Raw genomic sequence first — 16,402 nt, 5'->3', positions numbered from 1 at the left:
TCTCTCTAATTTTTCCCCCTGTGGGAAGACATCCTGTGTCGCCATGCCCCCAACTCCAAGCCTAGAACCACACTACCCTTCCCCCCAACAGCCTCTCACCATGTTACTAGCACTGCCAGCAGGCTTCCCTGGTGACCAGCCTCTTCACCTGCAGCCTCTCCAACGTGCCATCCCTAACCCTCTCACTCACCGCCCCTGCCTACTCAAACTCTGCCCTGCAGGTGCCCCTCTCCCCCACTTTGTCATTCTACCAGCGCCGCAGGCAGCTCCCCTGCTGACCAGCCCCTGTGAAATGGGAGGGGAGGGACGCCCCTTGGAGGAGTGTCTGCCTTCCTCTGGGCTCTGCTCCCAGCCTGTCTGGCCCACATGCGTACCGCATGGCTTTACTCTGTGTGGCCCCGGGCCCAGTCACAGCGCTTGGGGACCAGGCTGCAAGTCTCCCCCCAGGTGAGCAGCTCCAGTGTGTGCCAGTGACCTGGGGCCAGGCCCCTGTTTCAGGCATGTTCTCCCAGACCTCCCGCGAGCTGGGCAGGTCTCACACCCTCACCACTTTCCTGGCTCTCCGGAGCAGATACTCTGTGCTCCGGGCTCGCTAGGCTTGCCAGGGAGCAAAGCTGCCCATAAGGCCCATTCAGAAAGGTTGGGCTGGGGCTGGGCTGTAGCTCCTGCTGCGGTGGCCAGGGATGTGCTACCCAGCCTGCTGGTGTTTTGGGGGTCAGGGCGGGGGTCAGCTTGATGAATTTGTGGGAGGAGGCAGGGTGTGCATAGGGAGGGAGAGAGGGGGATAGGGCATATGTAGGGATGTATGGTACGATAAGGAGCGATTGGTGAGGGGAATATAGGAATGGAGGCAGGCGGGATGGGCAGCGTGGGGATGCAGAGGGGGGGTTAGGGAAAGATGCGGTGTAGGATTGGAGATGAGGGAAGGGATGGAAGAAGGGGGAGAGATTAGGGAGGATGGTATGTGTAAGAATGGAGAGTGGAGGTGGGGGTCAGGATGGAAAGGGGGAGGGGCTCCAGGATGGAGCTCCAGGATAAGGACTAGCGAAAGCAGCCAGTGGGGGGGAGCGGGGAAAGGGTTGGTGAGTGTAGCAAGTAGGGGGTGCAGCCCCCTAGTTACTATGTAACAAAAAAAGTGGATGTTTTAAAAATAGTTAAATGTATATGCTGCCTAACTTCCTTTGATACTTTGAAAATAATAAATCACCTCCCCCCCCAAATCAAGAACAATACAAAAATGTTGTTTTATTATTTCGTTTTTAAATCCAAGAATTAGGGCATCTGGTCTTTATTGTAATAACATCATGCAGATTTAGATAATCTGTGTAATTTCAGGTGCCACACTCATATATTAGCTTTATTACAGCACTTCAGCATAGAAGAAAAGTTTGCAGATCTTCCTCCTCCTGTGCAACCTCTTCCCTCCCCCCAAAACAAACCCAACCTCAAAACATCTGTAAAGCAGATTAAACTAGAGGGATTTCAAAATATATAGGAAGAAAAACATGAAATGACAATGGTACAAAACATGGTTGACTTTCTTCCTACACGTGACTATTTAAACATGAAGGGTTCATAATTATCAAATTAATATCTATTCAAAGAAGAAAGGACTGGCTGAATAAATTTTTTTTAAAAAAAATCTGAAACCTTTAAAATTTACATTGTCTAATACTATAAGCAATTTTTATTGTGATAAAAAAAGTCATTTACAAATCTCATGCACACAAGGACAATAAAATATACTTGCCTTAGCGGTCGTTGAAACTGTGTTCCAGTAACCACCGCTGAGAGAGAACTTTCCACTACCTATTCGTGCCAGTATCTCCTCTGGGGTATCATCAGGACCATTTGCAAAAGGAGTGTAGCTAATTAATCAAAGAAGTTCACAGTATTAATAGCTTTTCCATGTGGGACACCAATCCTTATTTCAAGTCAGACCACAAATTACCAATGCTTTCAAAATAAATGTAATTAACACGCCCCTCTCTCCAACATCACAAATTATAGTAAAACTGATAGAAAAAGCACCCAAAACAATAAACAGGTTAAATGCATGGTAGCATGGGAATAAAGACCTGTTCTCTCTTACTATATTCCTTTCATAATGAAGAATGTCTAAATGTAGGCTAATTCTGAGTCACAGCTCTAGGGACCGTCCTTGTTATGGCCAAAAGTCAGTATAATCATAATGAAATGTAGGGACTACCTGTATACAGGAACTATGAAAATGGAGGACTTGATTAGGACCTGGAAAGAACAAATACCCAGCCTATCTGTGAAAGAAGCAGCAGCCACTGAGCTTAGAGGATTACCTTATTCAACAAACCACATCGTTGCTATTGAACTAACAAGTACACTTATTTTTATAAGTTACGCTTATTTTTATACATGTGGGTTGTTTTGCCTTAGTAAAGAGGTTAAGATGACCAGGCATACTCAAACTGTGACAGTAAATAAATGATAACCAGATAAATAGTTTAAAAATAACCTTAAGGGTAACTTGTATGCAAAGGTTAAATTGGTGATAATAAAGGTGGTATATTTCAGAGAAGAGATCTGGAATTATTACTTGATGAACTTGCACTTAATGTATTATTTTAAGCAGATACTTCTGTTGTATATATCATTTGATGACATGGTTTGAAGTGATCTGATTCATTCTTTTGAGTACTCAATCTAAAGCTTCATTTGTACATTTTAAATACATACATTCTCTTCAATATGCATAGTACTTTCTAGCTCAGGAGTCAGCAAAGTTAGGCACGCAGACCATCAACGTAACCCAGTTATGGGGTGCAAGTCATTTTGTTTACACTGACCACTCGCAAGCATAGCCCTCTGCAGCTCCTAGCATGTCCCTATGGTCTGCGCCACTTCCCACAGAAGCGTGGCAAACTGTGGCAACTGGGAGTGTCTGTGCCTGTGGACAGTCAATGTATACAAAATGTCTTGTGTCCTGCCAGATAACCCTGACGGGCTACGTGCTGAAGGTTGCCAACTCCTGTTTTAGCTTTTTTAGTGGGAACCAGTGCATATAACTATTCCGATTCTTAAATAATCCTAAGGCTACAAAATATACAATTGATATAATCTTTGATTTAACAACAGTTAAGCACGTTTATAGAGAAGTTTATTTTATAAATCAGATCCTTAAAAGCATGATACTATGTGCAGAGCGCTCTCAATTCCCGCTGAAACCAGCACCAGCACCTCCCAGCAATATCAGCATTTTGCAGGGTTGAGACGATAGTCACTACATTATTTGCTTGGCTAAATTAACTATTCTCAACCAAAAAGCCCACTTAATTTTTGCAAACTTACCCAGTAAGCATAGTATAAAGCAGGACACCAAGACTCCATATATCACAAGCAGCATCATAGCCTTGTCTTTTTAAAACCTGTGAAAAGCAAATATATTAAACTATAGTGTTTTCTTAAAAATTATGATTTTGGTGACATCATCATCATCATCATCATATGAATCTAAGATCTCAACTGTTGTTTCAAAAGCTTAATTCATTGAGTGTTTTGTAATCATGCAATAATGGAGAAATAATGTTTAAATAATGAAACTTAAAATAATCTGAAGGCATATAAACTACAACTTGATACTTACCTCTGGAGCAACAAAATTTGCCGTGTAACATGGAGTCATCAAAAGACCATTTTCTGCTCTTAGCTGTTTTGCAAAGCCAAAATCACAAATTCGAATTGATTCTGGATTACCAGATTCATCAACATAAAGAATGTTACTAGGTTTCAGATCTCTATGAACAACCTAAATAAATACAAAAACCAAAATATATTATAGTGTTCTCTATTGTAAGTATTTGTAAGTATTTACTTCATTGCTTACTAATTTATTTTTAACTTGAAGTTAGCAATGGACTTTAAAAGGTGATGTTTCTAATATCAATTCCAGTACACTACAATGCATTGTTTTTTGGCTACCCAAAATGTCAGAATGGTGAAATACATGAGTTAGTTTTGAGAATACTCTAGGTTCAGTTTCTAAATTAGGGCACTGATCATGAAAGTGACACAAGTTATAATGATGAACACCAAGTAATTTCATCTCCATATTTCCTAGAACTATAGTATTTGGAGAAACAAAGATTATGTAGGCTAACTACTGAGGACTGTTGCTTGATATACATGTTGAAGTCATATCCTGAATTTATCACAAAAACTGTAACCATACATAATGGGAAGCCATGGCAGAGAAGCAAATGAATGTATTAAGTTATTAATTATAACTCTTCCTCTTCTTCCTATCACAGACACAGATGCATCTCATCCATTTGCCTCATTCACTTGTTCTGATGACATCACCACCTCCTGTCTTATCACCTCACTGGCTTCCAATCGTTCGTTACTCAGTTTGTCCTTAACCATCAGGGTCCCTTCTTTTACAATACAAAGATTCTCCACTTTTGATGTTAACCTCCCTCACCTCTAAATTACTTCACCTGTTAAAATGAGCTTTGCACTATGAGGAGTTTGAGTTTTGGAGAAAAGGTTTAGTGCAGCATCGTTATTTGCTAGGAAACTTTTGTTTAATGATGCATGCTGGAATACTGCATCACAGAGCTGGCCTTACCAAGAGGCAAACTGAGGGGGTCGCCTCAGGTGCTAGACTGTGTGTGTGTGTGTGTGTGTGTGTGTGTGTGGGGGGGGGGGGGGGAGAGGGCACCACTAGGACCCAGAGTGTAGAAAATTGTGTCTGCTGCTGGTGGATATGTATTCTCTCTGCTCTAGATGCACAGAGATGGTGGAGTGCTGTGCTGGAGGAAGGAGGGCACAAGAGACGTAACAGGCAGGCAGGAGAAAAGGCTGCATGGGGGAGTCATTTGAGCTCTCTGCTTCAGGTGCCAAAATATTGTGGGCCAGCCCTGCTGCATCAGATATGGATTTGTCCTTGCAAACTGTCACAGAGTGTGTTTCAGTTAATGAGTTTCTAAATGTTTTCTTCAAGTAGAAGACTTACCCCTTGTGCATGGAGGTATTCAACAGTTCTTGTTATTGTTAGCAGGACAGCACTAGCTTCTCGTTCAGAAAAAAATTTTTGCCTAAGAATTTTGTCCAGCAGTTCTCCTCCTTTCATAAGTTCTGTTACCACATATACATACTTTCCATCATCATATACCTTCAAAAATGAAATATATTAACATGGTAAACTTTTAAAAGTTATTTTCTTCTAAGGGCATCAAGATAATGCAGATAACTCCAAACAATTCTTTTCATTAGAAAACCTGTGGAATCACTGCCACTCCCAAAGCAACCTATTCAAACAATATTTTAAATTGCAAAATGATCACAAAACTTTATTCACTAAGAACAGTTATTGAATAACATGCAATAAATTGCTAGGCTAATGTCTAAATATAAAGAATAGATGTGTAAAATTTAGGAGGGATCAGATTACTACTTTGATCTAATCTAAATGCATATCAGATCTTAACGCAGTCATCAGGAGGTAATAAGTTTGTGAGGCTGAATTAGAGCTTATTTCACCATGAAGTAACTATTCCGCAAAAAAAGTTCAGCAATGCCTAGAAATTGGCCATTTCAACATGCATTTTTGAGCATTATAAAGGGACCTTTCAAAAATCACCTTAAGAGCATAAATTGGGTAAGAAAATAACTTTTACTGGACCAACTTCTGTTGGTGAGGGACAAGCTCTTGAACCCTAAGTGGCTTTAAGCTTATCTTTCACAAATAGAAGTTGATGCAATAAAAGAAGGTACCTCACCCACCTTTTCTCTCCAATATCATGCAACTAATTGGCTACAAACCTATTCTATTCTGTCGAAGTAGCTGACCAGATATTCATGTTGCCACTAAGGAACATTGCAGATTGTAAGCTGCATAGAAATGCCTCGAAAGCAAATACAAGTTGGACCTCACTGGTTCAGCATCCTCAGGACATTACTGGTCCTGAGTAAGGGAATGGGCTGGACCAGGGAGAAGTCCCATCTCTCTTGACACCCAGGCTGTCACTGGGTTTGGGCTCCAACCTGCCCCCACTGCTACTCCAGACCCCGGGGGCTCTGTAGATTCTGCCCTGCTGCTGTCGGGACCGGAGTGCCACAGCTGGTGCTCCGCAGATGGTGCAGATCTCCGCAGCTACCTGATTCTGTGCCTGGGCCTGGAGCTCCGTAGCCAGGGCCAGAGCTCCCTGGCCACCACTGGTGCTCCATGGCTGTCACTGAGCTGGAGCTCCCCATTGTGTCCCCCCACCTCCGCAACACACTCTGGGGTTCCCCGCTGAGTCACCAGAGCTTCCTACAGCACTTCTGTCCCATTGTCAGACACCTCTGTTCCTGGGCTCTGTGGTACAGGAACATCCATGGTTGGTGCTGGGCTACAGAGTCCTGGTTAAGGGAGGTACAACCTGTATGTGAATACCAAATTTCATTTTTATTGCACTTCCTTGGGCTTTTAACTTCAATCTGCTTCAAAATTTGGCTTCTCTTTAAAAGAACACCTCGTTACATGATCCTCCTTGTTTTATGCAGAAGTGTACTTTTAGAGAAACCATTCCCTCATGATTTCAATATATTTCAATATAAATTTCCAAAATGTAAGATTATTCGCCCCACAGTATGTGCCAAAAATGGTGAAATTACTTTTATTTCACATTAAAAAATAGGTATCCTTGAGGATGTGTGAGTATATGTGTATATATAATAAATTATAGACATAATATATATACTTATATAATATGTATGCAATATATATATGTATGATATATAGTATATGAACATATAATAAAATGAAGTGGTGTATTTAATGAATGAATCAAGAGGATCTATCTTTCTCCTCTCAAAATACACTTTATTATTTTATATTATAGGTTAATAAACTTAGCAAATTTTGGGTTTCAAAATGAAAAAGTTTTTAGTTACTTAAATGTTTAAAAGTGACCAATTTCTATGTTTTTAACTACATTCTGGTGTAGTTAAAATCAGTTATATAGGAGGCTTTGTATTTTACATTATTTGCTTTATCAATAATAATCAAAATGAAAAACAAAATTCATACTGTAGAAAGCATGCTTTTCAGTAAGGTTGCATCCAAATGCAGAAGAAAAAGCTATGGGATTAATTTAGCCATTAATTCCATAGTTTTTATAGTTTTTTGAAAAAGACAAATTATAGAATGTGTTTCTTCCAGAGACCAAGGACTATATACTATTTCTTCAATGTAAATTAATGAATGAATTAATTCAATTAACTAAAAACAGTAACCAACTTTTTTGGGGTTAAGAAATTTAATGTTATACAAACCATAAAAGCAGATAAATTAAATAATTCTAAACACTATAATGAAAAGTTTCATAGGTCTAAAGGAGATGTTGATTTCTTCCAACGTAGGTTCATACTATTTCAAGTAAAACAGAAATGGGAAAATTTTATGATAGTGTCATTAAAGATCCAAAATGGTAAGAGTAACCACTTTTTCAAATTTTAGCCTGGTTGTCATCCTTCACCTACACTCATTGTGGCCTTTAAGGTCTGAAAGGTTCTTGTTTGATTAACAGTAGAGAAAGGTAAAAGTAACCAATGTTTTTCATAATTCAGTTTGGGTATTCATCTACAACATTTGGCTGTACAGTTCTGCTTTTCCTGACATCAGTGAAAATTAATTTCAAAACCAAGTATCTTTGTACTTTGATCATTCCCAACAATGAATTTGTATTGAAAAATGCTATAGATTTTTTCCCCACAGTTGGGCATAAACTGTGCTGTAAAATTAAGGCACCCCTCCCCCGCCAAAAAAAATCTGAGAAAACAGTGTTTTGAATATCCATCATTTCAATGCAGACATCTTTAAGGTGAAACAGCTACTGCTGAGTAATAACTACTGCTGAGTAATAACTGGAATTTCCATCCTGTGAAAAATTCCAATATCTTTAGTTGTTTTCATCCTAAATCTGAGCATGGATGAAAAGTAGAAATATGAACAACATTTCATTTGGAAATGTTGAAACTTTTTTTCAGGTATTTCAAAATAGAAATGTTTTGTGGTAATACAATGAAACATATCATTTTGAGTGAATTTAGAGGTAAGCTGAATGTGCCTATGGGTCCATGACGCTTCATGGGGAGAGGAGGTAGCTGGAATATTTGGAGATGTATTTCCTGTGGGGTCTCCATTTCAGATGTGCATGTACCCTGCACCTCTGATTGGAGATTTTATCCACTCTACATTTACTACACATTGAATACTAATCACCTAGGTATCCCGCCATCGTGCCTTAGATTGGCAGACCTGTTTGACTGGGACATAGATGTGCAACTACAGTGATGAGCATGATATAAAAATATACACCCCCTGAAAATTATTTGCATAGTCCTGAAGTTTTTTTGAATGACCACTGCTGAACCTTTATTTATTAGCTTTTCCCCATCCCGTCCCTTCATCTTTTGTCTCTTTTACAACAAACACTGAACTTTAAAAAATTAGTAATTTCAGACTGTGATTAGTATTTTATTGCATTTTATTAAACCGTCTACTATGTTAAGTGCCTCAAATAAGAGTTACATATTTTATTTTAAAATTGGATATTGGGAAAAGTATATTAAGACATTTGAAATGACTGTTTATAGCAGACAAAATAACTTTTTAGGTACATCTAAAACATACATGCTCTTCTTTGACAGATACAAAACAAAGAGTGAAAGCACTTTTATAATACCCTATCAAAGAACGCATTTTTGGGGTCTACTTACATCTTTAAGAGTAATAATATTTGGATGCTGTCCATAGCGCAGTAGGATTTCAATTTCCTCTGTTGGATCTCTTTTGCTTTTGTCAATAATCTAGAAAACCAAGCAAATTTGTAAGAAAAAATATTTTCTAAAAACTGAAAAAATGCAGCAAGCACGTGTTTTCATTTGCACAAATGCAAAACATTCCTCACTAATGTTTACAAGGATGCTGGCTACAAAACACCTTAGGTAGTGGAGGAGGAAAAAAATCTTTGAGAAGAATGTGGAATTTTTTTTAGATGTAGAGGATTACTGGTGGGTAACAAATGGGTTCTTTAAGTCACAATCATTAATGTGAAGATGCCAATTAACAATTTAACCATTTAGTCCATTTAGTAAAGCATAAAGCCCCTAACTTTGCATGTGTTACTGAACCCTGGATGGATGACATTACTGGACTGGTTTTAGTATGGTTGGCTGCAGCTAGGCACCTGGGAAGAGATCTACAAAGGGAGGGACTTAATTTTGAGATATCCTGTCACCTAGAAAGGATCCACAACCCCAAGTTAGCTACTTATGCTGCCTATACGATGTATGGAGAGAGACAGGCATCTAAAACTCAGATTCACATAAGCGAGGATGTTGAGCAGGTAGCCACCTAAGCTAGTTGATACAAAACACCAAAGAGAAGGATGTCCTAAGCTCACCCCTCAGAATGAGTTAGGCACCTAACTCCAGGCTGCAGGGAGATGCCTCTGTCTGTTTGGGATTCTCCGACATGCACCTTCTCCTACAGTTAGATGTCCAAGTTATTCTTAGCAACCAACACCAGAAGAGGTGGTGGTAGTACCCCACCTATCCTCTGGTAACTTTTAAAGCATTCACTTAGGATTGTTATGCTTATAAGAAGCACATGGGATCTTTATGGGGGAAAAGGCAATATGCCGTGTTTATTGAGAATACAATGGCAAAGCAGTTACCATATGCTTACTTACGGGAGAAGCCGCAAGCTCCCTGCTGCCAGAGCCTTTTTCCTGCAGTGGGGAAAGGTTTCAGCAGCCTGGACCTACCAGAGCCTTTCCCTGCTGCCTCCCCACCACCACCAGCAGACACTTTTGCTGCACCAGGGAAAGACTCTGTCTAAAGGAATGCAGAAACACACTATATATATGTCTATAAAAGCAGTACAGACATAGGAAGCACTTCTGGGACATACAGGAGGCTGTGTAGGCAATATATCGTAGCTTTCTGGTGTGTCTGTACCCTATTTACTTAGGCAGTTTCTTACTATCTTTACCAGGGGCCTCAAACTCAAATTACCTTCGGGCCAGTGCCAGCCTTCAGATCCTCCTAGCAGGCACTCCTCTCCCCCCTCCATCCACCAACAGGGCTTTTGGGGGAGGGAAGAATAAGGATCTCCATGCATTAACACCCCCCCCTTGCATGACTGGGTCCCATCTGCTATGCCAGGGCAATTAAAAACCAACTGAGGACCTCCCTGCCACCACCACTGGCAGTGAAACAGGGTTAGAGAGGCTTCCCACACATGCTTCTGAAATATGTTGGCCTCGCCAGGTATTGGAGTGGCAGGGAGGTCAGGCAGACCCTCGACCAAATTCTCACATTTGCTGCCTAGAGGTGTGAGTCATGGAAGAGCAGTTGTTAGGGGCTCTTCTACAGTGGTTTCAAGATTGGAAGTGATTCTGTTCAAAAGGCTGGTACTGCTGTTGTGTAATAAAGACTGTCTCTGGTAAGGTGTGTAGCGCTTCCTCTGGTAGGGTGGAGTGTACATTCTCAATGTGCGCAAAGTAGTGAGCGAATCTTTGCTAGAGTACAAGGCCTCGTCAGTACCTGTAGCAAATCATAGAATCATAGAATAATAGGACTGGAATGGACCTCGAGAGGTCATCGAGTCCAGCCCCCCGCCCTCAAGGCAGGACCAAGCTCCGTCTACACCATCCCTGACAGATGTCTATCTAACCTGTTCTTAAATATCTCCAGAGAGGGAGATTCCACCACCTCCCTTGGCAATTTATTCCAATATTTGACCACCCTGACAGTTAGGAATTTTTTCCTAATGTCCAATCTAAACCTCCCCTGCTGTACTTTAAGCTCATTACTCCTTGTCCTGTCCTCAGTAACCAAGAGGAACAAATTTTCTCCTTCCTTCTTGTGACACCCTTTTAGATATTTGAAAACCGCTATCATGTCCCCCCCTTAATCTTCTTTTTTCCAAACTAAACAAGCCCAGTTCGTGAAGCCTGGCTTCATAGGTCATGTTCTCTAAACCTTTAATCATTCTTGTCGCTCTTCTCTGTACCCTTTCCAATTTCTCCACATCTTTCTTGAAATGTGGCGCCCAGAACTGGACACAGTACTCCAGCTGAGGCCTAACTAGTGCAGAGTAGAGCGGCAGAATGACTTCATGAGTTTTGCTTACAACACACCTGTTGATACAACCTAGAATCATATTTGCTTTTTTTGCAACAGCATCACACTGTTGACTCATATTCAACTTGTGGTCCACTATGACCCCTAGATCCCTTTCCGCCATGCTCCTTCCTAGACAGTCGCTTCCCATCTTGTATGTATGGAACTGATTGTTCCTTCCTAAGTGGAGCACTTTGCATTTCTCTTTATTAAACCTCATCCTGTTTACCTCTGACCATTTCTCTAACTTGCTACAGTCATTTTGAATTATGTCCCTATCCTCCAAAGAAGTTGCAACCCCACCCAGTTTTGTATCATCTGCAAACTTAATAAGCGTACTCTCTATCTCAATATCTACATCATTGATGAAGATATTGAACAATAATTTGGTCTTATCAAATGGCAGGTCATCTACTTTGGCCTGGAGATCCTTAGGGACTCCTGCTGCTTGCAGCCAAGATGCAGGTCTCATTACTGCAGATATCACAGTAGATCCAGCCGCAGTATCTGCAGCATCTAGGGCCATTTATAGCGTTGTCCGGGATATAGTGTATCCCTCTTTAATGATTGCCTTTGTCCGCTGCAATAGTGTGCATACACTCTGTTAGTCTCGTGTAACTGTCAAAATCATGATTTGCAAGCAACGCTGTATAGTTGGCTATGCGAAGCTGCAGGGTTGAGGAGAAGTACATCTTCCTCCCAAAGACATCAAAGCATTTGTGGTCTTTGTCCTGTGTCTGAGCCTTGTGCTGCAGGTTTTTGGCCCTTTGGTTTGCAGCATCAACCACCAAGGAGTTAGGCTGAGGGTGTAAGTACAGGAATTCCATGCCCTTTGATGAAGACAAAATACTTTCGATCAGCCCTTTTGTTGGTCAGGAGGGGGGCATGGCTGGGGTTTGCCATACTTTGCGGTCTGTCTCAAGAATAGCTTCGCCTAGAGGCCGGGCAATTTTGGATTTTGCAGAGGGCTGCAGCTTCTTTAGGAGCTTGTGGTATTTTTCCTGCACCTCTGATAAGACTACGTTCTGATTGACAGCTACTCTCTTAAATAGCTCCTGGAACTATTTAAGGTCATCACAAGGTGCTGGATCATTCGGGATAACCGCTTCATAAGGAGCAGACGAGGAGTTATCATTGGGTGGTATGTCTGATTGCTGGACTGTTGGTTCATCTTCAATTTGCCCTTCCTCTGGATCCATGCCCTCAGATGGGGAACGCGATGGGTCTGAATGTATAGAGGTCACAGACCTCTGTGCAGTGTAGGAGGAGCAGTGGAGGTATGACAAAGTGCCCCGTGACTATTGGCTATGGTGTCTGTCATAATAGTGCCATTCTGGATGCCAGGAGGATATTGATAATGAGGTAGGTCATATGCCCCTTATGGATCTGCACTCTCTGGGAAGGAGTGTTGAGATGAGAACCTATTCCTTGAATCCCCTTGGTAGGCAATGATTTGAGACAAAGCAGGTGAACATGGTGAGCCCCTTATCGGTAATGGGGAGCAAAAGTGGTGCCGTGTCGAAGGCTGAGTGGGGGGCCCAGTTCTAGCCCTAATGTCCGGTTGTGGCAGTGCCTGTTTTGAGCATTGGGGAACGGCTGTGGGATGATGTCCGGTGAGCCATTGATGAGCCCCCGGTACATGAAGTGGTGGCATGGGTGCAGTTGTGACCCCGGGGGATGTGGAGTTAGCGTGAGGTACTGAAGAGCAGCTGGGACTAGTCCTGTCACCTCTGGGTATGTCTAGACTACATGGCTCCATCGACAGAGCCATGTAGATTTGTTTGTTCGGCAAAGGGAAATGAAGCCACGATTTAAATAATCGCGGCTTCATTTAAATTTAAATGGCTGCCCCACTCTGCCGATCAGCTGTTTGTCGGCAGATCGGGGCAATCTGGACGCGCCGTGGTCGACATGAAAGCCCTTTATCGACCTCCCCGGTAAACCTCATCCTACGAGGCATAACGGGGAGGTCGATAAAGGGCTTGCAGGTTGGCGCGGGAGCGTCCAGACTAGCGCGCTGAGCCGACAAACAACTGATCAGCTGTTTGTTGGCTCAGCGCGGCAGCCATTTAAATTTAAATGAAGCCGCGATTATTTAAATCGCGGCTTCATTTCCCTTTGCCGATCAGCCTAATCTACATGGCTCCATTAAAGGAGCCATGTAGTTTAGACACACCCTCTGAGTGCCTGTGATGGAGATTGCATAGGGGGTTCACATTGTGCCAGGGATACTGAGTGTGCTCGAGGCACTCCAGGTGTCCTTGATGCTATTGGTGCCTCTGTTACATCAGGGCTCTTAGTAGGTGCCCTTTTTGATTCCTGGGAAGATGGTTAGACCGCTTGTTTAGAGCGCGCTCTTGAGCCTGTCATAGAAGAGGCTCAAGATTTCCCCATGCCCGAGGTGCTGGGTTCATCCTCTTTACTGATTCTTGGGGGGAGAGAGCGGGCTGGTTTCTGACCATGCTTTCTGAAGTAAAGGGCTGGAGGGATTGCCCTGAGGGAATTTTGCGCTTGAGCCCTTACTGCCCCCTTTAAAGCTATGGGGATCAAGGGCTTTGTCAACAGACAGCATGAAGGCTGTGAGCTCTTTCCTTGCAAGCCCTCGCTATCAGGCTGTGGCAGTGGACATATTTTTGTTGTACGTATGTATCCCCCAAACAGCATATGCATTCGCTGTGGGCATCAGAGACTGGCATAGGCTCCTGGCATCTTCCATATTTCTCGTTCTTAAGTAGAACTGGCATGTCTTCCCCAAGCCAGAGTATACACCCCAAGTTGTGTAAACCAAGCTGTCTGCTTGGGTTAGTTGGTTTATTCCTTAGGTTTTTTTTTGTTTGTTTCAGTTGGACTCAGCTCCCACAGCTTGTCCCTGTGCCTCAGTGAGAGCTACTAGCAGCTTGCTTGTTTGTTTTTATTTGAATAAAGAGGAGTCTATCTAAAGTACTCAATTGGTTGTCAATTGCTTCTCTTTGATATGCAAAGCACGCTGAGGAGGAGAGGGTTGAGTTCCTCTGTACCAAGGGAAAAGCGGACTGCGCATGCTACTTCAAAGGCAGGAATGCCGCTCTCCACTTGCACACATGCGCAGCCCTCCTGATGACTGCTTGAAAGTCTCTGATCCATGGTGCCGGGATGAGTCCACACCAACAGTGGAGCACCCACGGGTCAACACTCGAAGAATAATACTGCTGTACCGCATTTAAATAAAAAAATAAAATAAAATTGCAAAATATGAAATGGAATGAATAAGTGACATTTGCGTTCACACTTTTCTACTCACTAAGAAAAATTAGCAATTTTATGATAGATAAATTTAACTAACTTCTATGGCTAAATTCTGAACATGACTGTTAGCAATTAAGAGGTTTTAAACATTTGTTACCTTAACTGCGTATTCCATGTTCGTAGCTTTATGTATACATCTCTTGCAAATAGAGTAAGAACCAACCCCAATGTCTTCTTTTACTTCATATCCATCAGTAAACTGAACGCTGTTTCTGTGCAACTGCTACCAAAATAATATAATCAATTGATGAATACTTTAAAACACCATCTATATTACAAATCAATTGGATCTAAAAGAAACAGTGTGCATGGATTGCTGGAGAATTTTCCCTTAGTGGTATCTATTGGGCCAGATGGGGAGCCCCCTGGAGTGGTGCCGCTATATCAGTGCATATATCTCCCCACTGGTCCTCCACCCTCTCAGTTCCTTCTTGCTGGAACACACTGACGCAGGGGAGGTGGGTGGGATGTGGAATGGACATGAGCAACACATCTTGAAGAACAACAGTTAGGAAGTAAGTAACCATTTTTTCTTCGAGTGCTTGCTCATGTCCATTCCACTTAGGTAACTCCAAAGCTAGCCCCCCAGGAAGCAGGGTAGGAGCCTACCTAGAGACGGATTGTAGCATAAGTGTGCACTGAGGACCAGGTAGCAGCCCTGCAAATTTTCACAATGGGCACCTGGGCCGCAAAAGCCATGGAAGAGGCTTGCGCTCTTGTGGAGTGTGCCCTAATGGGCAGGGCTGGAAACTGTGCTAGCGCGTAGCATGCCTTGATGCAATCTGAGATCCAGGATGAAATACACTGAGCTGACACTGGCTGACCCTTGATCCTATCTGCTAACGCAATTAACAATTGGGGGAACTTGCAGAAGGGCTTGGCTTGGTCCTCTCTAAATAAAAAGCTAAAGCATGCCTCACATCAAGCGTATGTAATGCCTGTTTAGGGTAAAATACAGAGAGAAAAATATCCTCATGAACATGGAAGACAGACACCACCTTGGGCAAAAAAGCCAGGTGGAGCACAACCTGACCTTGTCCCTAAAGAAGACCATATGGGCGGGGGGGGGGGGGGCACTACTAGGGCCCTGAATTCCAATATTCACCTGGCTAAGGTAATAGCCACCAGGAAATACACCTTCCAGGAAAGCTGTAGAAGGGAAGGGCTCAAAGGGAGGACGCCTGAGCCTCGAGAGCACCAAATTTAGGTCCCACGAGGGCACTGGTTCCTGTACCTGAGGGTAAACCCTGTCTAAGCCTCTGAGGAATCAATGCACCATGGGTTCCAAGAAGACAGTCCTTTGCACTGAGCCAGAGTGGAAAGCTGAGATGGCTGCTACGTGCACTTACATGGAGGAGGAAGCCAGTCCTTGGAGCCTGAGCCCCAGGAGGTAGTCCACGATAACTGGGACCGGGGCCTCTGTAGGGGGGACCATGTCACCTGACCAGATCACAAACCATTTCCACTTCACCAGGTAGGAAGACTCCCTAGGAGGACTGCCTGGACCTGCTCTGAACACTGCCTCTCTGAGGCCATTAGCCATGGAGGTGCAGGGAGCAGGGGTTGAGGTGCCTAAGCCTGCCGAACTCCTGTGAGATTAGGTCCAGACACAGGAGGAGGGCCAGAGGCTGCTCCACTGAAAGGGCGAGGAGGTCCGGGAACCAATGCTGATGAGGCCAGGCTGGGGCTATCAGGATCACTGAGGCTTGGAACTCCTTGACCCTGAGGATTACTCTGGGGATCAGCAGGAAGGGGGGAAGGTGTACAGCAGGCCCCAAGACCAGGGGATCATCAGCACATCCCCCAGAGACCCCGGACTGTGCCTGAATAGAGAGCAAAACCAAGGACACTTCCTGTTGAGCGGGTGGGGAAACCCCCACCTGCGGAAGATTGAGAGGGTCAAGTCAGCCCTCAGAGACCATTCGTGCCCCTGGAAGGACCCGCAAGGCGGTCTGTCAGCTCGTTCTAA

The 16,402-nt window shown here is 43.1% G+C and overlaps 1 protein-coding gene across 2 annotated transcripts in view; it reads right to left on the bottom strand.

Moving 5' to 3' along the window:
• Window positions 1-16,402, bottom strand: part of RPS6KA3 (ribosomal protein S6 kinase A3) — a 131,639-nt gene that overhangs the window by 13,635 nt on the left and 101,602 nt on the right. Inside the window, exons 15-20 of one of the 2 annotated variants that reach the window (XM_006116147.4) lie at window positions 14,531-14,656; window positions 8,740-8,829; window positions 4,991-5,149; window positions 3,620-3,781; window positions 3,325-3,401; window positions 1,751-1,868 (exon numbers count right to left, since the gene is read on the bottom strand). In XM_006116147.4, coding sequence (XP_006116209.1) covers window positions 1,751-1,868; window positions 3,325-3,401; window positions 3,620-3,781; window positions 4,991-5,149; window positions 8,740-8,829; window positions 14,531-14,656 — 732 coding nt within the window. The remainder of the gene's footprint in view (window positions 1-1,750; window positions 1,869-3,324; window positions 3,402-3,619; window positions 3,782-4,990; window positions 5,150-8,739; window positions 8,830-14,530; window positions 14,657-16,402) is intronic. The other variant, XM_006116148.4, reaches the window with a different exon arrangement.

Source organism: Pelodiscus sinensis, chromosome 1, assembly GCF_049634645.1.
Source record: "Pelodiscus sinensis isolate JC-2024 chromosome 1, ASM4963464v1, whole genome shotgun sequence".
In the NCBI taxonomy this organism is placed as follows: Eukaryota; Metazoa; Chordata; order Testudines; family Trionychidae; genus Pelodiscus; species Pelodiscus sinensis.
Note: the sequence above shows the minus strand (reverse complement) of the source record. Positions and strands in the feature narration are given on the sequence as shown.